Here is a 25,071-nt window from a genome sequence, read left to right on the forward strand (position 1 = left end):
TTTTGGTGTTGAGCTGAGTGTAAATTATGATGTAAAATGGGGACGGTTCTCTACAAATGTATGGCAAAAATCGAATAAAGAAAGAACTGATATTTTTGCATCAGTCATCATTGTCATAGTTTATAAATAGGGAAGGGCGAGTACCGATATCAGGTATGGGGCTCATTTTAGGGTACTCGTGGAGGCTGTCGATACCAGCTACGATACTTACAGTAAGTGAGAAAAAAAATCTGAGTAAGTCCTCCTCAACAGTAGTTGGCGCTATTTCAACATTATATGTTCTGATGGTAAAAGAAAGCTCTGTGTGCCACAGCAAAGAGAGGAGGCAATACTAACAAATTATGTTTTCAGTTCTTCATTCACGTCGTTCACTTCTGACCTTTTTATATTGTCAGATAGATAAATAGTGCTCCATTTTCTGCATCATCTGGCTTACATTTACCTTTGTCTTATGTTTTTTTGAACTTGTGGGAAATTTACCCATCCATTGACAATTTTTTCACCTGCTGTTGTTGGCTCTGTCATAACTGTAAAAATATTTGAACAAAGTGTTTGATTATTTGTAGTTCCTGGTTTGCGTCTTGCCCAACTGAGAATGTGAATGAATGGAACCTCCAATAATGTGTGTTTTTCTGGGTGGTTTTATAAATTTCGATTGGTCAACAGGCTTTAGTTTGTTTTTACACATTCTTGTTGTAATGTAATTTGTTACTTACTGACTTATATTTCCACCACACTTGAAGTTGTAACACGTAAAAGACTGCAAGTCAAAGTGTTTAGTACAACTCTCACTGAAGCATATACTGTCTTTTATATGAATTCATAGTATGCCTTTATTTTAGCGTAAGCCTAAACCAATTGACCAAAACATTTATGTTTAATAAATCGAGTAGTGTCTATTCAAGATCAAGTGAATGAATATATGTTAAAAATCTTTGAATAAATATAAGTCACCTAGATATGGTTTAATTTCATCATATACAATGGTTTTGGTAATACATTCACTTTCTTGTTTGCCGTTTTTTTGCATGTTATTGTTACTGGCAGCGTTTTTCCACAGGTTTTTGCTAAATCGTGAAATCGAATGTTGTCTTCAGGATTATTTAAAGCTGTTGTTCTTATGTTCTGTTACATCCAGATGTTTTTGTGAGTTTTGCACAAGTTTTGCACAAGTGGCAGAATGCTGGATGGGTGGTTTACAAGACATGTTTAGTATAATAGCTACCAACTTAATTGTGGCATTTAAGCACAAACTATGAATGTTAAGTTTATGTTAATAATGATCTAGAATCAGTTTACATTATTGTTGTCTGAACATTTTGCACAGGAATTATTGTTGAATAAATTAAACCTTTAAATAAATGTTTGTTGGGTTTATTAGATAAAAATCGATTAAAATTGTAATCGTCCTGAATGACTGCAAAAATCGAGATTTTATTTTTGGGCCATATCGCCCAGCCCTATTACACAGTAAAGACATTGACGGTTCCAAAACCCAGAATGCACTAGATCAAGAAAATAATGTTATGTCAAATTTTCAACATCAACTGTTGTTTCTAAACGTGCACTTCCCTGTACAAACAGTTGTAAAATGGACAGCTGTAAAGTGTATTTGCAGTTTAGGTGGACTGTGTAAGATCAAACATAACGTTTCCAGGGGTCTAATGAGTCCTGCAGCTATTATTACCTGCTATGTTCTTTAAACGTAGAAGATTTTTGGTAGCTTACAGAGTGTGGCCTTGCGTAGGTTGCAACTGTGCCGTCTTATCTAATTCTGATCTATTATTAAATTGTAATAAATCTGCAGCCTGTAGTCTGTCACTGACACTAAGTGGTCAGCTGAGCCAGTGGCTGCCACTTAAATTCATCCTGGAGGGAAAAGCTTGGCGTTGATGTTGCTCAGCTACAGTGTGGCCAGCAGACATCCGCATGAAAGGGGATTTTTTTGACCTGTTGCCTGCCAACTGCATGTTAGAAATCTCTTCTGTTCTCTCCGGAGTGGGATATTTATGGGTTCTAGTGTTTTTCTAATGACATTTCTACATTATTACTATGAACTGCGTTCATGTTTGTCAGCAAGAACTAGTCTTCTTAGGGACTTGTTTTATGTGGCATATATATGACAAATTAATTGGTTCTTTTTGATAGATGTTGATGATTATTCTTGAAATAAAGATATCAGTGTTGAAAAAAACCTGAACATTTTTTCATGTGTAATCTTCTGCTCAAAAGTGGCCATCTTTTCAGGTCATAGTGTGCTAATCTGTCAATCTGTATGTAGATTGTTTAAAGTTTGTTCTAATCACTCTAAAAATGTATGCTAACTACAGGTTTTTTTTCAGTTTCTTTAAACATATGATACATTGGTTTTAATGAGATCCGACTTTTACTCGGGTTTTCTGTTAGGCACTTTGATTTGCATCTGTTGAACAAAAAAAGTCTGCACTTTATCATTAAATTCACTTTCCTTTGGTGAGCCCCTTTAAAGATTGGCTGGCAGGAATGTGCCTTTGGTGCGAATATTTGGAACTCCTCCAGTGAGTGCTTTTCCTGTGAGCCTTTTTTTTTTCTTTTAAACATGACCTATTTTACTGAAAAGGAGGACTAACAACCCATTTTCTTCTTGACATGTTCCTATTCTCTGTTTCGGGGTGGGTTTGTCATCACATTCTATAATAATAGAGACATAATTTGATTGATTGATTGTTGCTATACAGTATATGCCATTCTGCCCAATGTACACCCTCCACCTGTGTACACATTAAGCAATGGCTGACATTGTCAATACCCAACAGCGCAGACAAGCAAGTTACAGGACGTGCCTGTCCATGGAACACTTTCTCACCGGAGACTAGGGGCCCAGTCTGGGTTACAATTGAGTTATTGTGACTTAGTTGTGATATTCCAGGACTTGGTTCTATTTTTTTGTTTTCACAGTCAAAGTTCCTCAAGCAAGTGACTATGACATAATGCACTATAAATGTCCTGTCTTCACAGCTGGGATACAAGTAAGTGTTTTGTTTATATCAAGGTTTCAGATGCCTTGAGTAAATCAGATGTTCTGTGCTGATTCATAATCATTGCTAAGATGCCCATTTTACAATTGGAGGGTGGGAATCTTTGAATGTCTCACGATTTGATTCGATTCAGATTTTTGGGTGTGCGATTTGATTTAGAATCGATTTTCGATTAAGAAAGATTTTTGATTCAAAATGATTTGACTGGCAATGATTTTTGCTTCAATTTATAGATGTTCAAGGAATTGTAATGATCTACTCCAGTCTGACTCGCTAATGCTAACTAGTGCGCTACTCGCGGCACTTTTATCACTCAAAAGAACGGTTCCACACTGAAAAAAACAAATTTTATTGGATTAACTTGATCATGACTTTTTCCTTCTACTCTCTAATGTGGCTACAACTTAACAGTGTATCAGATTGTGTGGAACCACACTGCCCCTAAGTGGCCAACTCGGGTACAACATGAACAGCGCTCCCAATAAAGGCACACACAAACAAAGGGAAGACAGTACAAAATAATTTAAATAAAATCTATTTTGGGACATTTAAAATCTATTCTGAATCATACTAAATGAGAATCGCGATTCTTATGATAATAGATTTTTTGGTACACCCCTAATAACAGTCAAGCTTTAACTAGCTTGTCCCACTAGCCTTTCTTCTTACTTAGCCACTCCAGCCTATGGCTCTGAAGAACTCTTGCTAGCCGCTCTTGTTAGCTGCTCCAGCTAAATCCGGCTCGCTCTGTCTTTCGTCGTCTTTCGCCGGGGTTCACGCCGGCTGCCAAGTCGTTGTCATTCGCCGAGATGCTCGTTTGCGCACGCAAAATAAGAATTGCTAGTAGGTTTGCGACGTGTGGTCTCTCTGAGCCACCGTAGTGTGCGTGCTTTGAAATCCATAGGCTTGGGCTGTATTCTATGATATAGTGACATCTAGTGGTCAACTATTACACACTGTCACTTAAACAGAGGTGGGCGCGTCAATGAATTTTGAGCGTCCGTCATTCGGAATTTGTCAACAGTTGGGACACCCATCCGTCATTGTTAATCCGACAATATTTCAAGCCGAACCAAATTGTAATCGTCAATCCGTCAACGCTATTTTAACCTGGCTTCCATCATTACTCATTTACAGCTGTTTTCGGACTGACAGTATATTTCATGGTTGCAGTCCGTCAATCGACAGTCCTTCAGGATTATTTTAACCACGCTTCTGTCATGCTAAATTACAATTTGTCACCATTATTGTCTATGATTTTTTTTTGTTATTATTCCTTTCCTCATTCAATGTAGCAATAACAAGAAATTTACAACAGGAGGAAAATATTATCATAACCCAAGCTCTACAACACGACCAGTATATTGACAGAGCCAAAAGAGAGAAGGCTTGGAGAATTGTGTGCAAGGAAGTTAGCAGACATGGCAAGTTTATATTTACTTCTTTCCTGCAGGAGAAAGAGTGGCGCGGCGGCAGTCCCAGGAAAGAAGTGGAAGTACTGTGTGATGCGTCAGCGAAGTGGGCGTCCGTCAGTGTTTTTGTCATTCTTCAGCGAAACAGGCATCCGTCACTTTACGGATTGACGAAATGCCCACCTCTGTACTTTTAACATCCACAATATGCACATTTCCACGAGAGGGTCCAGTTCAGTTTGTTTGCAAATGTAGCATGGAAAAGCAGCATTTGCAATTGAGATTTGTAACGTGCATGTGTAGGGTTACTGGAACGATAGAAAAGCTGATGCCCTGGATTCATGTGAGCGGCTCCATGGATTTTCGCGTTCAGCGTACTTGCGCGGCTGCACTGCTCTTGAGTGACAGCCGCCGACAGACAGCGCGACGGCAGATACATTCAGATCCAATACATAATCACATACAAGCACTCGAGCGGAACCAGGCTCAACGTGACAAATCTTTTCATGTTTATTTAGTCCATCAGTCAACTCATTAGCAAATTATCGATTTAAATTATTACTGTAAAAATTATTAGTGGTTGTCTTAGAGATAGACCGATATGAATTTTTTCAGGGCAGATACGGATGCCAATTAATAGTATTCAAGGCGGATGATAACTGATATTTGAAGCCGATATTCATTCTCAGTCCAAAAAAAAAGTGTGTGTGTGGGGGTAGTTGGCGGGGCGATGCTTATTGGCATCAACACTTTTGAAAATACAATTGCCAATCTTGACTGTCTTAAAGCACGTTTATTGAACAATTTTTCAAACTTTTCGAAATATAGATATATATTTTTTCATTTTAGACAATTGACATCCTTTTAAATTTCTAACAAAAAGTTCAGGGAGCTCCCAAGTTTATTAGTACGTCTTAAAACGTTAATTGTAAACTTAAGCAATTAAATGCCATAGCTCTCTGTAGTTTTCTACAGTAAATATTATTTCCCAAAATCTAAAAATATCTGAAATCTTAAACTTTCACATTTTTTTGTTTTAATGTTGAACAAAAACAAATGGTTCAGAAGGTTCCCAGGGTCAGTAGCCTCTTTTATAAAGTTAAATGAAAATTCCCTGAGCTTGAAACTGTTTTTGATTTACGTTATATCGGCCGTCAGATAAAAAAAAGAAAAAAAAAGGCTGATACGATATTCGCCAAAATGCCCAATATCGATGCTGATAATTGTTGGTCAATCCCTAGTTTGCATATAGTTCCAAGTAGGGTACGTTGGGTATATTGGGTAAAATATGTGCTTTTTGATATTTTTTTAGAAGCTGGTCTATCATTATTTGTGTGCACGCATGGTCTGACGATGTTCTAAATTTGTTCGCAGGATACGTTCAAATTCAAGTACGAAGATATTGATGAATCGCCCATTTCATGCGTACGAGCGTTTTGCGCACAAATTGCTGCGTAAGCACATTAGTGAATGAAGCATTGTTTATACTTTTTAAATGTTAAGGTAAGTTTAGTATAGAAATATAAACTTATTTACTTATCGTATTTGGAATGAGTATGAAATGTGTCTGTCAGGACGACAATTTACATCCACGTTGTAGTCTACATCTCAATATCCTGGACCATGCTTTTTTTCTTTCTTTTTTCTTGCTTGGTGACTTTTGTTGTAATACTTGAAGTGGCATATGAACTTTTCTGTCAGCTTTTTTGTGAGAAGCTTGTGCTCATTTTGAAGCTGAATTTCTAGTTTTTCCTCATGGCAAATACTCTGTTCAGGGCGCGGTAGATTATTGACAGACCCTTCCAAAGACATTGGTAAAACTTTTGAGTCAGACAAGTTTGACATGTCTGTATCAACTCCAATGTCAGAACTGGAGTGGTCTCTTGGGCCAAGATGGATGCCTGCTGCTGCCGGGATGATTGTTTTGATCCCAATAACAAGTTGATGACGTAAGACCACATCTTATGCAACTTTTCTATTCTAGTTCCAACAAAACGTCTGCCAAGTTTGCCAGCTAACCGGATGCGACCATAAAATTAAATTCAGTGGCGCCTTCAGATCCTTTAACCAGATAATCCGTTCCAAAAGATGTTGGCCGTGAAAATCAATTGAAGATTGAGACACTGTGTTATTTCTGCCTGTCAAAATCTTTTCTCAGAAAAGGGTTGAAAGATGCAGCCTTTTCTTGACAAAAGGGGAAAATCAAATCACATGCCTCCGCTATGGCAATACACACAGGTTGCACTCCATTAGAATGTAGCTAATTATTTAAATCCATCCATCTAGCCATTTTCTATCGTAAAGTAAGATGGAGACTATCCCAGCTGACTTTGGGCGAGGCTCAGTCAATCGCAAGTCACATAGAAAATCAGTCATTCATGCTCCATTTACACCTACAATTCTTGTTTGAACTTTTAAGAGTTTATTTCATTCTTTAACTCATTTGCTCCCCAAAACGGATAACTACGTTCTATTTTAAATATTACCACGTTCCCAAAGACGTATTAGTTTTTGTTTTTTATGTTTTTTTCTCCTGCATCTTCTGACATGAAGAGGTCGCTTAAAGCAATGGTAGTTATTACACAAACGGCCAGCAGGTGGCAGCAGAGTATAAGAGATAAACCAGTGCCATGTTGCAACAAGCTCTTTCCCCCACTGTTAGATTTGTGAATAATGATGATATTTGGATGGAAACAGATAGAAATATACGTTTTTTCCTAAATTAAGAAGAGACTCTAATTTGGTCTTTTGGTGGGTTCCATGTTTTTATAGCAATAAAACAGAATCTTCTGTGGACCTTGCAAAATCAGTCAAAATCCAGTAAAACAGCTGGGAGTAAAGAGGGTTGCTTCAGTGAAAATGGCTGGGAGTGGATGAGTTAAAAGAAAATAAACAGTAAATGTGTTTGGAATGTGAATTGTTTACAATTCAAGATGGCGAATTGCGGCTAACCTACAAGCATGAATTTAGCAGAAAACTCCAAGATTTATTTGAATTGAATTTATACAGTATTGTGAGTTTTATCATGATACGTCCCCACAGTATCATGATAATGATTGTCTTGTGAGATTTCTATCGTGATAATATGGTATCGTGATGTTTGGATATTGTTACAACCCTACAGTGCATACATGCAGTTGTTGCTCTAATTTTGAAGGCATTGTCTGTTTTCCTAAGTACTAATAAGAATGCAAATTAATATATTTCCATTTTCAACAGGGACATATCAAGCTCTATTAAAGATAGTTTGTTTCAATAAATGTTTGCTCTGCAAACTCAGTGCAAAGTAATGGCATGCACCTGAAGCAGGCATTTTTCAAGTTTTGTTGCAAAGTCTGTTGTTTTTGCTGCTTTTGTTGTTCTTTTCTAAACATCTCTTGTTGAGACAAGTCCTTCTTTTGCAGAAAATGGGGAAAAGCAAAAGCAAATAACATGAGTTTCCTTGGCTTGCCAAACTATGGTCTTGTGAGGTACCCTGAGGAAATTTGTGATGTACTGGCACGACTTGTGATGTTACTAGATGAAGTGTTTGCCAAAAGAAAAAAATAAGACATGGCCAAAAATGAATCATTTAGAATTGTTTAACTGAGGTCTGAACTGAGGACAACATGCAACTTTTACACACATGGACAAAATGTTAGTACCCCTCTGTTAATGAAAGAAAAACCCACCATGAACACAATAACTTGAATCTTGACAAAAGTAGTAATTCATAAACCTATTGTGAAAATTAACCATAAAGGCTGACAACTAGTCACTGTGCGTGTGTGTTTGGTGACATTGTGTGTACCACACTAAACATGGACCAGAGAGATATTGAAAAGAAAATCATAGCCAAGCAGGTTAAAGGTAAATGCTATGAGACCATCTCAAAGTACTTTGATGTTCCTGTGTCTATACTTGCACATATTCAGAAACTTAAGATCCATGGGACTGTAACTAAATCTCGTTGGATGTGGTCACAGGAGGAACATTGATGACAAATTTAAGAGACAGATAATATGATTGGTAACAAAGGTTTTTATATGTTCACCTGTGTAAAAGCATACAATTGTGGTTGAATTCCAAATTGTACAGCCTCAGTTATTAGAATTTAGAGGGTCTATTTTGCTATAGAATTGTTACAAGTGCTTTCAACTAGGGCCCGACTTTTAATCGGCTGATGATTGCCCTTCAAACATCAGCCAATTTGGCCAAATGGCCGATTATTTTTCCCTTTAAGAGCGTTATCGAAGAAAACCAAAGTTTCCGACGCTGTGAAAGTACCCTGAATGCACCATTTTGTTTACGTAGCATTAGCAACTAGCAAGTCTTTAGCGTATGTTATTCTGGTTATTCTGTTGTCCCTAAGCGTCCTTTAAGCTGTTTAATGACACCGCAGTTGGAGTTAACTGTAAAACTAAACACACGCCAAAATAATAACATCCACTGTATATTTAAATACAAAACATGCTTCGTTTTTAAAACATCGCTAGCCTAGCGCTAATGCTAAAATCGAAGGGAGGATCCCATTCAAATGCTAACAGGATGTTAGCATCAACTTCATGAGTGTTTTTCCTTCAAATAACAAATATTTACACCCAAATGCTGTGGGAACACATACCCACAGGTAAGATAACACTTCTCAAAGGCTCAAATTCTTCCCAATGTGTGAAAAATTAGTTATTTTAATAGAATTTAATCGCAACTTCTGTACTCACTTTAAGTGTGTACAACATGGATGCACGGCACCACACTGCCCAAGAGGCCCCCAAAAATATACTTTATGTATTAAATATATATTTACAGATTAATCTGTAATTTATATTTTTTTCTGCCAAAAATCAGTATTGGCATCGGCCTCAAAAAATGCATATCGGTCGGGCCCTACTTTCAACATTTACTTCTTCTGGGGAAGGCAAGGCAATTTTATTTGTGTAGCACATTTCATAAACAAGACACAACACCCACAAGATCAACAAACAACAGTAAACATTCAGAAGCAAAGCAGAGAAAACAAGTAGCTCACAAAAATTATTAAGAGCATACATTGACAACGTTAAAACACATGACCGAAAACTTTAAAAAACACTTAAGAGAAATTTGTCTAAAATAATTAAAATATTATTTTTAGTATTGTTTTTTTTTTAAGTATTGATAGTATTGTGTTGTTTTCACAGTGGCTTGATTGTCAGACATTTTTCTTTTTGTATTCTCCAGCTGTTGCGAGAATTGAAACATCCAAACGTGATTGCCCTGCAGAAAGTGTTCCTGTCCCACAGTGATAGAAAGGTCTCGCTCCTGTTAGACTATGCCGAACATGACCTTTGGGTGAGTTTTTCTTCTATGTCCATGTTGCATGACCTCTGTCCTGCGGTATTTTCAAAAACAAAAGTCATACAGACTTTAGGCTAGCAAAAACCTGAGAAGTCATTTGGAGGGCTACTTGGACATTACCATCCAAAATAATTCTACAGCAAAGTCTGGTGGATATACTGCATACATACTTTTGTCTGTGTTAATTCTGTGTTTTATCTTCAAAATAATCTGAATTTAAACAAAACCAAAAAAAACAAGATGGCTTCTAGAGAATACCTCAAGTTATAAAATGAAACTCTGACTTGACAACCTCATCGTGATACTTTTTTAAATCATCACTTACTTATCTTTACTCAGCGTGCCGTGCTGCAGCTTTGTGGCGTTGTTTCCTCTTTGCCATCACTGGGATCCTGTGGAGACCACAGCATACAGTATCTGTATATTGTCACCTCCAATTAAGAGCTGTCAAGATTAATTGACAAGTAATCGATTATCAAATTAATTGACAACTATTTTAATAATTAAAAATGGTCCAAATCCTCTGATTTCAGCATATCAACAGTAATTGTTTCACTGATTTCTGTAGTCCTTCATAAAAGAAGACTGATTATCTTCTGTGTTTAATCAAAATAAGACATTTGCAAACATCAGTTTTTACTTTGGAAAACAATGACCAAATCTGAATGACACCAATTACTGGTTAATAAACAGTAATTAGGGGGAAAATGCTTTTGTAATACACTTTAATGCAAAATTTAAATGAATCCGATTAGTCAATTAATCGATTGTATAATCAATAGATTAAAGGGATACTTGACTCATTGAGCCACTTTCAGCAGTAAAAAGTAAATATTTTATCCAGAATTAATTTCATAACTTCATTATTTTTCTTGTACAATTAATATCTTTTTAAAATCTAAATTTTCCACTTGCTGTCGACTGAAGATGGCATCACCTGTGCTGAGGAAACAGGTAACAGCCATGGCTGTTACCTGTTTTCTGGGTTTGGTCAGCAAATTGAAAATGGCTCAATGAGTCAAGTATCCCTTTAATCGATTCTAAAAGTATTTGATAGTGACAACACTAGTCCAATTATAACCATAAATCCAATTTATGGCATTTACTGTCAACACTAAGTAGCTAAGGAACCAATGAAAACATAATGTTATTATGATTCTGTCTATTATTCCTTCTTTCCATTTTTAATTGACCATCAAAAGATCTGAATGCTAGTTTTGTTTTTGTTATTTTTAATCTAACAAAAAAAATCATCAATGATCCAAAATACGCAATGGAAAAACAGGCCATTCGATTTTCATATTTAATTGGTTGGATGACGTGACCATTTCTATCAAAAGTGTAAAAAGTAATCATGAATAAAACACTAATTAAGAATGGATTATTGAAAATCATAAATCAGGCATTGCATTATAATTTTGTGATCCAATAGAATCAATGTATTTTTAAACCCAAACAACAAAACTGGCATGAGGTGGTTAGTGTATGCTCTGGGGCTACTTTGCTACATCCAGAAGTGGGTCATAATCTGCAGGGTTCAATCAAATGTCAAGACTGGATTGAAATGTTCTGGAAACTGTCAAGTGATAGACCCTCCAACATGATAATGTCATATAGAACACACACCTTAACATTCCCAAGAAGGGCTAAGAACAAATCATTGGACCGTTATGCTCCTCTATGATTACCAACATTTTGGCCAGATAATTATTTTTTTTAAATACTGTAAATCAGTTGGACCACCAAAAAAAAAGCATTGCCTGATATGCATGACTTCTTGATATGATTTTGGTACATTAGTCGAATGAAATACAAGGTGGCCTTTTGCGGAGAAAAAATTCCATTGGGTGAAATGTTTTGTCTTTCTTCTAGCATATTATCAAGTTCCATCGGGCCTCCAAGGCCAACAAAAAGCCCATGCAGCTGCCCCGAGGGATGGTCAAGTCTCTCCTGTATCAGATTCTGGATGGGATCCATTACCTCCACGCCAACTGGGTCCTCCACAGGGATCTGGTGAGCTGCTACATTATTTTAGCTCCACTGCTCCACTTTCCCATGGCTTGAATACAGCGTCTATTGCTCTGCTCTTCTAATACCTCGATTTGAGTTGTTTTCTTTGTTTTTTGGTTGCCATTAGTGACCATATTTGGGCATTAGATTGAAGCCCACTGAGATTGAGAAAAAGACACAGCCAGGTCGGGGTTGTGCTTCACTGGCCTGTCTATTGAGCAGGCCGCATTGATTGCGTTCCCACTCGCTAATGGTGTGAATGTAAGTGAGAGTGGTTGTCTGTCCCTGTAATTGACTGGCGACCAGTTCATGGTCATGTTCACCTTTCTGCCATAGTCAAAAGAAGAAGGGAGTGACAGTATAGAGCAGGGCTGAACAATTAATCAAATTCAAATTGCCATCGCAATGTAGTAAAATACAACAAAAAATCGAAAAAGCTGCAATTTTGAAAAAACAAAAAATGGCTTCATTTCGGTCCATTGGTAGGATTTATTTTGTATGTTTAATTTACTTATTTATATAGTGTCTATATAAGTTGAGTGCTTAAGAAGTGCAGTCCACATTTTTCATAGTGTTGTTTGATGAAAAGTGAAAAGTTGAAGTGACAAACCCACAGATTTGTTTGCATTATCTGGCATACTTAACTATTACGCCAAAGCTTGTTCGGTAGAATGTTGTAATGTTGTAGTGAATGTTTGTTTAAATACAAGTCAAAGTGTTTAGTAAGTTAACAACTGTATTTGAGGTAGATTGAGAGAGAAACACTTTCATATTAATTCATGGTTTGTTTGCCTTTATTTTAGCATAAGCCTTACCAATAAGACCAAAACATTTATCTTAAATGTGATATTGTTCATTGTAATAGAGATGATTTTTTTGCTTTTGTTTCATAAAAGATACATGTGAAGAGGACCTTAAAAAAAATAATCGGTGCCCTGTTTTTTTTGTTTTTGTTTTTGTTTTTTTTTTAGATCAGAAAGCCAATTGTTTGGGCCATGTATATGTCAGTCACAAAGTTGACATAGCGATTCATACGATAAACCTATTAAAAATGGCCATGTGTATGTCAGTCACAAAGTTGACATAGCGATTCATACGATAAACCTATTAAAAATGAATTTAACTGTTAAATTCCTTCTACTTTTGTTTCACATTCACGTTTGCATTCTCATTCCCGAGCAGGCGCATTTTTGTCAAACTAGAACCGTTTCCTGGTACTGTGTCTAAGAATCATGGGAAATGTAGTTCTAATTCCCCAATGCTGCGGTCGCCAGTCAGACCTGACGCAAGCTGAGCTTTTCTGACGGCATATTTCCAACGTTACAATGTGGGGCTAATGCCAGGCGATTGGCACAGCCAGATTTTCATAGCTGCCGGGACTGAGCAAAAGTTGGATAATGGTGAGTGCATTGCTTTGTTTAGTGCTGTTGAACTGTCAATCAAGAAAGCATTTTTGCATTAACTTAATTAGTGATTACATTTGTTATAAATAATTCCTGGTGAGAATTATTGTATATTTGATTTTCAGTTAAACTGTAGTGTTCCAGTTTTTAATTTTCTAAATCTGGTCACCCTACTTAGACCAGAAATGTTTCTCGTCAGAGTATTGTCTGGCTCATCAGTATCTCTGTCTGGCTACAGCACACTGACGCCTGTGTGATGGTCTCCACTGTGGGTTTCCCACAGTTTTGTTTTTTTGTTTTTCAGAGGAATATGAGCACCATCCAGACTTTCTTTGGATCAGAGGTGGCAAATCCAGGTCCAGAAAGTAACAACCCTGCCACAGTTTGGCTTTAGCCTCTATTGCTTTCTAGCTAGCTAGCTCCCTAGCAGGTAAACAAGCACCATGGGAGCTAGCTAACTAGCTCCTGAGGCTAAAGCCAAACTGTGGCAGGGTTTTTACTTTCTAGACCTGGATTTGCCACCTCTGCTTTGGGTTAGAATAACAGGATTTCCACCTGAAATATTAGAAATTTTGATAAGAGTTTACTCATGAGGTGTGGCTAAAAGTCAACTATAATAATTATTTTCCCCTATTTCCTTAATTGTTAGAAATGTAGATCACAGTTTACTCATTAGGTGTGTCCAAATGTAAAATAGAATTAAAATTATTTATTATTCAATGAAGTAGAACTAATTCAAAATACTGTAATGTCATGCTGACAACTTTTTTTTGCAATTTGAGCCGATGCTGGTGGAACACAGGGCCGCTTTTTGCTATGGGATTTGTGGGCAACCGCCCAGGACGCAATTTATGTGAGGGTGCATGGGCGCCCTAAAAACAACAACAACAAATTTCCACCTAGATTGACAGGTGAACATATCAATGCAAGGTCTTGGTCGTCATGTTATGATGCCGAGATTTAAATGAATATGATGAATCAAAACTACAAGAGGAAAGAAGCCATCAGGTTCCCAGTTTAGAAAAAGAAAAGAAGAGGAGAAAATGTAGGCCAAGTTCGATGATTGATGTGAGTGACAGTAGGCTATGGGCTATTTATTAGCCTCTTGCTAATATGTTGCTAAGCCACAAAAGGCGACTGGAATTCATTTGGTATTTAGTTTTACTGAACTAGCAACGATAAGAATTGAGGCATCATTGTGATGCAACTACTATCACCCATAAGCAACCTAGTGTGTTTGCAACAAAACAACAGACATTTCGTCTCTTGACTTGCCATCATCAGCATCAATCAGACAATTGCACAAAATATTTTGTATGATGATGTCATTGATGGTTTTGCATCAAAGAAGGTTAAAAAAGGAACTTTTATATTGCATTTCACACCTGTTGTCAATATTAAGGCCAGTTATAAACTGGGGGGAAAAAACCTAGGTTGAAAAATCGTTTTTTTTTAATGTTTCATAGCGTGTTTTTATTTTTTATTTTTTTGCTTTTTTCAGCGATTTCCCAAGTCCACTATGTGCAATTTATATTTTGCATTGTATTTAATGATGTTGTTCTTTTGTTGTAGTTATGTTTTGTATTTAAGATTATATGTAATAAAATAATCCAAGCAACACAATATATTGCATGTTGCATTGGTGGCAGGGTTTGGTGGCAAGGCCATTTTTAGTGGGGCCAGGTGGGGTAATAATAATAATAACAATACATTTTATTTGTAAAGCACTTTATATTTGACATCAAACCTCAAAGTGCTACAGTGAGTAAACATAAAACACATAATAACGCCAATGTATTAAAACCAATTTAAAAAACACTATAAAAAAGAAAAATCAATCATAAAAATCACAATTGATACGTCTTTCTAAAAAGGAAGGTTTTAAGTCTTTTCTTAAAAACTTCCATCGTCTGAGGAGCCCTATGGTGGTCCGGGAGGGCGTTCCACAGACGAGGAGCTGCGGCTTCGAAGGCCTTATCGGCCATCGTTTTAAGCTGTGTCCTGGGCGAGACCAGATGGTGCTGTTGGCCTGACCGGGTCCGGGAAGAGGTGTGTGGTGTGAGTAGTTCGGTGAGATAGGTGGGGGCCGCGCCGTGCAGACAGTGATGGGTATGTAAAAGAATCTTGTATTCTATACGGGTGTGAATGGGGAGCCAGTGCAGAGTGCGAAGGATGGGAGTGATGTGTTCGTGTTTTCACACCCTCATCAGGACTCTGGCAGCACTGTTCTGTACATACTGGAGCTTCTGTAGGCTCCTGCCAGAGATCCGGATGAGGAGAGCATTACAGTAGTCCAGCCTGGAGGAAACAAAGGCGTGGACGAGCTTCTCTGCAGCAGGAAGGGAAAGGGAAGGGCGCAGCTTAGAAATGTTACTGAGGTGGAAGAAGTAGGTTTTGCAGATGGAGGTGACATGGTTGTCAAAGGAGAGATAGGGGTCAAACCTGACCCGCTGGTTTGTAACGGAGGGAGAAAGTGGAATAGTGTGACCAAAGAATAAAACAGAGGTGAGAGGAGAGGAGCGAAGTTGATGAGGAATACCGGTGTGAATGGCTTCTGTTTTCGAGCCATTTAGCTGCAGGAAGTTTTGACTCATCCACGCCCCCATCTCCTCCAGGCAGGAGCTAAGACGGGCGATAGAGGTAGCGGGGAAGCTGGTGGGATTGATTTTAATGTAAAGTTGTGTGTCGTCAGCATAGCAATGGAAATTAATTCCATGCTTGCTGACGACACGGCCAAGGGGAAGTATATACACGGTGAAGAGGGAAAAGCCGAGTACAGAGCCCTGGGGGACCCCACAGGTGATGGTGTGGGGGCGGGATTTTTCATCCCCAGATGAGGGTGGGAGGGGGCTCCGATGGTTTTGGGTAAGGGGGCGCCAAAGGAATATTTCGCCCAGGGTCTAGCCAGAACCACCTTTGTTAGCTAAAGTAATAACACACCAGATTGACTAGTGGTTTACTATAAATATAATATAAATTCCTGGTGAGAATTATTGTAGATCTGATTTTCAGCAAAACTGTAGTGTTCCGGTTTTTAAAGGGGAAGTCAACCACAAAAAGTATTTTGACAATAGTATGTTTTTTTGCAGCCTCACTAGTCTAAATGTGTTATTCTTTTTAATATTATATATAAAATCCATCCATTTTTATCCATCTCAGGGGACGGCAATTTTGCCACTTGCTGTGGACTCAAGATGACATCAATGTTGCTCAGGTCTCAGGTAACAACCAAACACAGCGCAGCTTCAGAAAACAGGTGAGCTGTGATTGGTCGTTGCCTGAGCCCTGAGCAACTGTGAATGAATTTGAACAATAATTTTTTTTTGACTTAGTTGTCTTTAAAATAGCACAAATCATGTGTTAAGTACGCAACAATCTACTCTGCCACAGTACTCAGAAGTCCTTATAACAAAAGAAGTACAAGTGTGTACATTTTTTTTTTTTACTTACATCAGACATGAGCTGTTAAAAATTGTATATATGCTGCTTTCTTTAGATGTATCGGTATGAGTGTAATGAAAATTGTATATGTGAGTATGACGATATAATTTATAAATGTATTATGGTATATGCCTAGGAATTTCATGTACATATGTCGCTGGCAAATGTATATTAAAGTGCACTTGTATATATGACTAGGTTTATACATTTAAAATACACTACCTTATTTTATCAACATAAAACGAATAAAGGGTAGGACTAGATACGTTTTTAACTTCCTCCTACCCCTTTTGAACATATAAACTCTTTTCTTTCTTCCTATTCTTGTTTTTCTATTTTTACTTCAACTTATATTTTAAACTTGTAATGTGTTTTGTGTTTTCTTTATGTTTATATGTTCAATAAAACCATAAACCTAACCAAACGTTTATGCTATAGGCAATGTGGGCGACCGCCCAGGGTGTAATATATGTGAGGGCGCACGGGCGCTCTCAAAAAAAAAAGAAAAAGACAGGATTTCCACCTGATTTCTTAGAAATTTAGATCACAGTTTACTCATCAGGTGTGGCCAAAAGTCAAATAGAATAAAAAAAAATTCTCATTTCCTTATTTGTTAGAAATTTAGATCACAGTTTACTCATCAGGTGTGGCTAATAAGTCAAATAGAATAAAAAATATGTTTTTATTATTTAATGAAGTGAAACTAATTCAAAATACTGTAATGTTATACCGACAACTTTTTGCAATTTGAGCTAATGCTGGTGGAATGCGGTTTTTGCTATGGGCAATGTGGGCAACTGCCCAGGGTGCGATATATGTGATGGCACACGGGCACCCTCCCAAAAAAGAGACAGGATTTCCACCTGATTTGTTAGAAATTTAGACAACAGTTTACTCATCCATCAGGTGTGGCCAAAAAAAACAAATAGAATAAAAATTATTTCTTATTTCCTTATTTGTTAGAAATTTAGATCACAGTTTACTCATCAGGTGTGGCTAAAAGTCAAATAGAATTAAAAAAAAAATGTTTTTAATGAAGTGAAACTAATACTAATTCAAAATACTATAATGTCATACTGACAACTTTTTGCAATTTGAGCTAATGCTGGTGGAATGCGGTTTTTGCTATGGGCAATGTGGGCAACTGCCCAGGGTGCGATATATGTGATGGCACACGGGCACCCTCCGCAAAAAAAGGCAGGATTTCCACCTGATTTGTTAGAAATTTAGACAACAGTTTACTCATCAGGTGTGGCCAAAAAAACAAATAGAATAAAAATTAGTTCTTATTTCCTTATTTGTTAGAAATTTAGATCACAGTTTACTCATCAGGTGTGGCTAAAAGTTAAATAGAATAAAAAAATATATATATTTAATGAAGTGAAACTAATACTAATTCCAAATACTATAATGTCACACTGACAACATTTTGCAATTTGAGCTAATGCTGGTGGAACGCGGTTTTTGCTATGGGCAATGTGGGCAACAGCCCAGGGTGCGATATATGTGATGGCACACGGGCACCCTCCCAAAAAAGAGACAGGATTTCCACCTGATTTGTTAGAAATTTAGACAACAGTTTACTCATCCATCAGGTGTGGCCAAAAAAAACAAATAGAATAAAAATTATTTCTTATTTCCTTATTTGTTAGAAATTTAGATCACAGTTTACTCATCAGGTGTGGCCAAAAAAACAAATAGAATAAAAATTATTTCTTATTTCCTTATTTGTTAGAAATTTAGATCACAGTTTACTCATCACGTGTGGCCAAAAAAACAAATAGAATAAAAATTATTTCTTATTTCCTTATTTGTTAGAAATTTAGATCACAGTTTACTCATCAGGTGTGGCTAAAAGTCAAATAGAATAAATATAATCTATATTTAATGAAGTGAAACTAATACTAATTCCAAATACTATAATGTCATACTGACAACATTTTGCAATTTGAGCTAATGCTGGTGGAACGCGGTTTTTGCTATGGGCAATGTTGGCAACTGCCCAGGGTGCGATATATGTGATGGCACACGGGCGAAAAAAAAAAGATTTCCACCTGAATTGATAGAAATTTAGATCACAGTTTACTCATCAGGTGTGGCCAAAAGTCAAATAGATTACAAATTATTTCTTATTTAATGAAGGGAAACTATTTAAAAATACGGTAATGTCATGCAATTCAAGGCCATAAACTTATCAGCGTCTACTTATTCACAGGCTTCCGCTGCTGGTGTCTGCTCTTACGTAATCCTCAGCAATCCTAGGTCATGTGACAGCTGGACGTCACATTATGTCGATATGCCAGGACCAGAACTCATGCAGACGTCACATGACTGTCTCTTTGTCACTTTTAGTTGATCAATTGTGGAAGAAGCTTTGCTTTTTTAATACAATGTAGTGGCAGTGGACTACTACCATGTATTGAAATTGCTAAAAGCAATGTTAATGTCATGTGTACAGTGATTCAGTCCTTTTCAGATGTAATGTTAAGCACATCATTCCCAGAATGTGACGTCAGAAAGTAAGTGCACTTTTATGTCAGCTGTTCTGTTGCACAAGTTAATCTCAGGGTTGCTTTTTCATTACTTGTACAGGACACCAGGAAATTGATCGTTGATTGAGCTTTCTTCATTTGTCCATCTCAAAGTGCAGTGTTTTTCAAAACATTGGCCACACAATGGTCCCTCGCTATGTCACAGTTCGGTTATTGCGGATTCGTTCTATTACGGATTTTCGTTTGTGTCCATAACTTAATCTATTGCAAAGTTGCCTCATTATTTTGTGGGTTAATGCTATTTTTACTCCAGTCACACACAAAAAAGAGTAAATTTGTCTTTGGGGGTGGGGTCGCGGGGGCGGCAGGGGAATTGTTTTACACAAACCGAGACCACAACATAGTGCTTGTTGCCCCCCAAATCCCAATTCCTTCATCGTGGGTACGTTCGGAAATATGCTTTATATATAAGTATTGATTGACTGAACATATAAACATTAGGAAAAAAACAATGTATGACTAATATCCATTTCACGTTTGCTAGTTCTTATTTCTTTGATTTAATTTGTTTTTAAGATATTTAAAAAAAATCAAGGTTATTGTGCTACTGGATCCTGCTATCGTTTGTGGTTTATTTTTTCCATTCAACTTGCCCAACTGTTGCTGTATAATGATCAACATTAACTCCCACTCATTATTTCCTTAAATGCATAAAAAAAAAGAAGAATGGCAGTATTCTTGTATCAAAAAAAATATCACCTACATCAACTAAGTCAATATTTTAATCTCATCAATTTCAAGGTATTTCGTTGATTTATGGGTTTTCCTTTGATTAATGGAGGTGCACCAACTGTGCCTCAACTAAGTATAGCAAAAATTGGTTTAATTAAATTTGATTTAGTCATGTAAGAATGCTCATAAACAACCACAATTTACATATCATGCTTTTGACATAGGGGCCTTCGTGGGAGAGTGTTATTTTTAAATACTAAACCACCACATCAAAAAGTATTCAATCCATTTTGATAACAATTCAATGAGGACCATTATAGTAGAGTGTTTTTTTCTGCCAAATATTTTTTTTTCACCATCGCCACAAGCCAAGACAGAACTCGTGCCTGTGAGTATTCTCATTCATCCAGGTCATTTCATTGAATTTCAGTGAATCCAACTTGTCTGTTCTGGTTTTCGGAGAAGAAATTTCGCCTTGTTACTGCACATTCGAGATAGATTGATTATCAGACGGGCAGATTATCGGCGCCGATACTCAGCATTTTGACTAATATCGGCGTCCTTTAAAAAAAAAAATCTTGACAGTTGATAATAAAGCACTTTAAATCTGTGTTAACTTCAGGGAACTATGTACTTGCTGTACATTTTCAGTTAACTTGTTAAGAGATGATGCTGACCCACCTTCTGTTTTTATTTGAAATTTAAACTAAGATAGTGGAAAACTTTTTATTTACTGTAGAAAACTATAGGGAGCTATTTACTTGTTTAAGTTAACTGTTTAAGACAGGGGTGTCCAAACGTTTTTGTCTGAGGGCCACTTATAGAAAAATGGAAGAATACAAGGGCCACTTTGAGAAAGAAAAAAACCCGTACATCTTTCAATCACACCAAAATCAGTGAGTCAAGCAATTGCATAATGTTTATATATTCCACTGTTGTTTTGGAAAAACTGCTCCCTGAACAGCTTTCTACAAGGCAAATAGTTCAGGATTTGACAATGTTTTGGGTTGGTCAAGACCCTAACCCACCAGAATATATCAGCTCCTGCACTGAACTGCAGACCAATCCAATCTCTAAATTCAGAACAAAAACATTAGCAAACTGTCGTAAGAAGACCTTTTTTTCTCTCTTTTTTTTTTATAAAGCAGTTACCCGGCAATCATTCATATGATATTTTCACAATATGGACCTTGGCATAGAGCAGATTTTTGCTTGTAAAAAATAAATATCTTTATTCGTCAGTCTTGATGAAGAGAAATGTTACTTTTTTAAAACAGTTTGTAAACAGTTCACTTGCATATCTAGAAAGGCTCTACAGTGTATAAAACGAATTTATTAATTACAGATGTCGTTTTTAGTATGTTGCAAGTTGCTTAAAAATCTGAAAATTATTCAATAAATATATATATATATATATATATATATATATATATATATATATATATATTCAATAAATATACATTTCGACAAAGTTTAGAGTTGGAGTTTGTATTTCATTAAATTTTTTCACTCTGATGCCAAATATTGGCAATTGGCCTCCTTGACTAATAATAATCGGCATCGGCCCTGAAAAAAACATATCGGTCTATTTTTTATATACAGAGAACAAAACCATATCAGGTCATTAGTCTATGAATGTAAATGTCTTGGCTTAGTGACATGACAACCAATCAGAGGTCCTGTGTATACTTAGTTACATGTATTACACCCAATAATTCTATTATCAGTGACTGATAGGCTAGTTATGGATCGTATGGTCTTACCCGCAGGAAGACTTGACCACAAAGTCACAGAAGAATTAAATGTTATATGCTAAGATAGTTTGTGAAATGACGAATGATTCACTTCTTTGAAGTTTCGAGGTATTGATTGGAAAATGGAGCATATATTGTAAAGTTTGATAAATACTTGGTGTTCCCATTTGTGTGCCTAGTCTTGTATTTGCCAAAATAATTCGGCTCGTTCGTTTTAACACTCCTCGCCATGTTTGGGGCGGATGTGACGTCACCTCATTGACAGGATGTCACCCAATAGTTACTTTTGAGTGAGACACCAGATTGCTTGCTTATGGCTGTAAGTCTGCCCTCCAGGCTCGATTATTTATTTAAAGGTAAAGGCTATATTGTGATCCGGCTTTCATATGGTGGGAGAATACTTACATACACGAGGTGACGTCACGGCTTCTGTGCGAGCAATAGCTGTCATGGAGTCTCGATAAATATGTTCCAAGAGCTATTACAAGCTTGCTTTAATAAAACCAGTGTAACAAAAAAACGTGTTTGGATGCAGTTTTTCTTCTTAAACCATATAGATTTCTCCTTCTGAGCACTACAGGTACACTTTAAGTACAAATATTATGATTTGATTTGATGATGATAGCATTTATAATTATAAAATTACTAATGATCAATATTTATTTACTTATTTACAAATATGCTCTAAAATCCCATGAATAATACTATTTATTTATTTAGTTAGTTTAAAGATCCTAGCTGGGTGGTATAATACAGGGAGTTTAATAAGAAATGAAAAACGTTCTCATTGTCTAGACTCCCCCCCCCCAAACTCATTCACCACTATTGATAGGCAGCTATATATGGAGGACCAAAACGGCCAAAATAAATAAATAAATGAAAAATAAAAACTGATTTAAAAATATAATAAAATAATAAAATATGAAAAATAAATATAAATGACAATATATATATATATATAGATATATATATATAGAGAGATATATATATATAGATATATATATATATATATATATATATATATATATAAAAGTAAAAAAAATGTAAAAATAAATAAATGTGGAAATAAATACACGCTGATAAAATATTTAATATTCCGAATACGTTTAATTTGGTATGCTGTACAATGCCGTGTAAAAATTTGTGTTGTTCCGAACAGTGGTATCGGTATCGGTGAGTACTAACAAGTAGCATGCTGATACCATTAATTCTGACGCTAATATAGGACTTTGGATGCAGCATACAAGATGCTGCATCCAAAGTCCTATATTAGCGTCTTGCTCATGCACGACATTCACTGATGTGTGATATGTTCACTGCATGCCGAGCTAAGACATCCTATTGGTCCTTGAATGTTCTTAATCAATGGCAAGACAGCTTTTTCATGTTGCGGATTTTTTTTTTTAGGTATCGGTATAGTATCGGCATCGGCCGACACTGCAAAGCTGGGTATCGGAATCGGCATCGGGGGCTAAAAAACAGTATTGGAACAACACTAGTAAAAATACATTGTTCTAAGTTACTTTTGACCTCCAAACGTTTGAGGGACAGATAAAAAACTACGTTACAAAAGTGTTTGTTTGTTCACTTTTGTCCTTTTTGTCTGAATTTCTACCACAGCTGGATGAAATGCTCCATTGTTAGAACCCAATCTGATTTGATAACATTGTAGTGCAGTATTATTATTTAAGGCTGGTTCATTTCCAGGGGTTCCTGCCATTGTTGCTGCAGGGCTATCGTAATTCTCACAATTTTGTTGTCGTGTTTGTCTTTGTTGGCCAGATTATCAACTGTGAGCAGGTGACAGGCTCTTTGTGAGTAAAAATAAATCAAACGAGGGCACATTGTTTGTTTTTTGATGATGTTGCTGAGTTTCGGTCATTCTCACTTTAGTATAAGTAGAAGTATTGCAGTCAATGAAGTGGACGGCCAACAAGCACTCCTGCTGCTCCATAACATTATTCCCCTGGTGTTTTGCATGCATTGCTTCCCCTACATAGCCTAGCTTGACTCCCGTCACATGCATTGCATTGCACCACTGCATGTTTCCCATCCCCCACTTGTCCTCCTCCTTCTCCTATGTCCCACCCACCACAAGCTACACCGGAGGGGCTCACTACCCTCCCAGCCGCACGCCCCCATGAGGGTTATGTAACCGCCTCAAGCTTGCAGACCACAGCAAAAGGCTCATCGGGCCGTACCAACTATCACTTCCATAGGGAGGATTCCTGAAGGTGATCTATTGCTGCAGTATATTTGTGTCTTCCTGTAAGGAAGACTCCCTTCCACAGAGAATGCAGCAACAGAAGATGTAACCGCTTAGTAAAAGTGTGACGAGTGCAGATTGATTCACAGTTCTCTATTACTCATATTGGACATGACAACATACAAGATCTGGAGTTAGCAGAAGCATGAGCACTTTACAGTTAGTTATCTGCAGTTTTTCCATATCCAGTAAAACCATAATTTACTGGATTTCATTACATTTTTATACTATATACCTAAGCTTTTTATGAGTGAAATTTAATTGTATTTGTTTTCTGTCTGGGCAATCATAAATCATATACTTACTTAATATAGGCATATCCAGTGGTCTAAGGGTACACAGATTTTTTTTGGTCCAAGGATCTCTACAGGGCAAAAATAGTTGTGAGGGACGACCCCAAAGTCTCTCATCCTGATGAAGATAGTTTCTCGTTCTTAACGACAAAGTTTCTCGTCCTGGTGAGTTTATCGTTAGAACAAGAAGGTTTTCATGTACTAATAAGGAATTTCCTTGTTATTTTTTTTTTCAAATCGGTCACAGAGAAAAATATCTCCATCAAAACAAAGGTGCATCAAAAGGCAAACGCTGTTTCACATCCAAATAACACACTCAGTCACGCATTTTCACTACAACTGACATTTCAAATTGTAAAAAAAATGACGACCAAATATCGGCCTCAGAAATACTGAAAAACCATCTGAAAGAAAATAAACACATAGCAAATGATGACTAAACAAATAGGCGGAAGAATAAAGCCCATAGCCGCGTAGCAAATGTTGGTTTTTGGTCAGAGTTGTTGAAGGTGCACAAACTGTTTTAAAGACGTTCGGCAGACATTCTCCAGCGCTTTTAATGGTCGCAAACAGATTCTGAACCCTACTTAATTGAAATGTATTTATTTATTTGTGCTTGTAAAACATTGCTTACATTTGTTTCTTCTGCAGAAACCAGCTAACATCTTGGTAATGGGAGAAGGACCAGAACGGGGAAGAGTTAAAATTGGTAAGGCGAATTTCAGAAAAAAATGTCATTTATTTATTATTTTTGCCCTTTTAAAATATCGAACAGCCCATATTGTCACCTATAGTAAAGTTTACTAGTATGGGCGGCAGATTTTGAGAGTCCTAGCTCAAGTCTTGCTGCAGAAATAGAGAAATTGGAACGAGCTGTTGCTTACGGACTACTGCCGAGGTGCCTTAAGGCAAGGCATCAAACCACTATTTGCACG

At 36.8% G+C, this 25,071-nt stretch overlaps 1 protein-coding gene and 1 pseudogene across 2 annotated transcripts in view; one reads left to right on the top strand and one right to left on the bottom strand.

The window, feature by feature from the left end:
- cdk19 (cyclin dependent kinase 19) overlaps positions 1-25,071 on the top strand; it is a 56,042-nt gene that overhangs the window by 8,379 nt on the left and 22,592 nt on the right. For both annotated transcript variants that reach the window (XR_015090854.1, XM_086061304.1), the window contains exons 3-5: positions 9,629-9,739; positions 11,618-11,758; positions 24,788-24,845. Coding sequence is in view for 1 of the 2 variants with exons in the window: in XM_086061304.1 (XP_085917430.1) it covers positions 9,629-9,739; positions 11,618-11,758; positions 24,788-24,845 (310 nt within the window). In the remaining variant the exon portion in view is untranslated. The remainder of the gene's footprint in view (positions 1-9,628; positions 9,740-11,617; positions 11,759-24,787; positions 24,846-25,071) is intronic.
- Positions 15,006-24,041, bottom strand: LOC147158278 (uncharacterized; annotated as a pseudogene).

The sequence above is a fragment of the Leptonotus elevatus genome, chromosome 18 (genome assembly GCF_054856555.1).
Source record: "Leptonotus elevatus isolate MCC_2025b chromosome 18, RoL_Lele_1.0, whole genome shotgun sequence".
Classification (NCBI taxonomy): domain Eukaryota; kingdom Metazoa; phylum Chordata; class Actinopteri; order Syngnathiformes; family Syngnathidae; genus Leptonotus; species Leptonotus elevatus.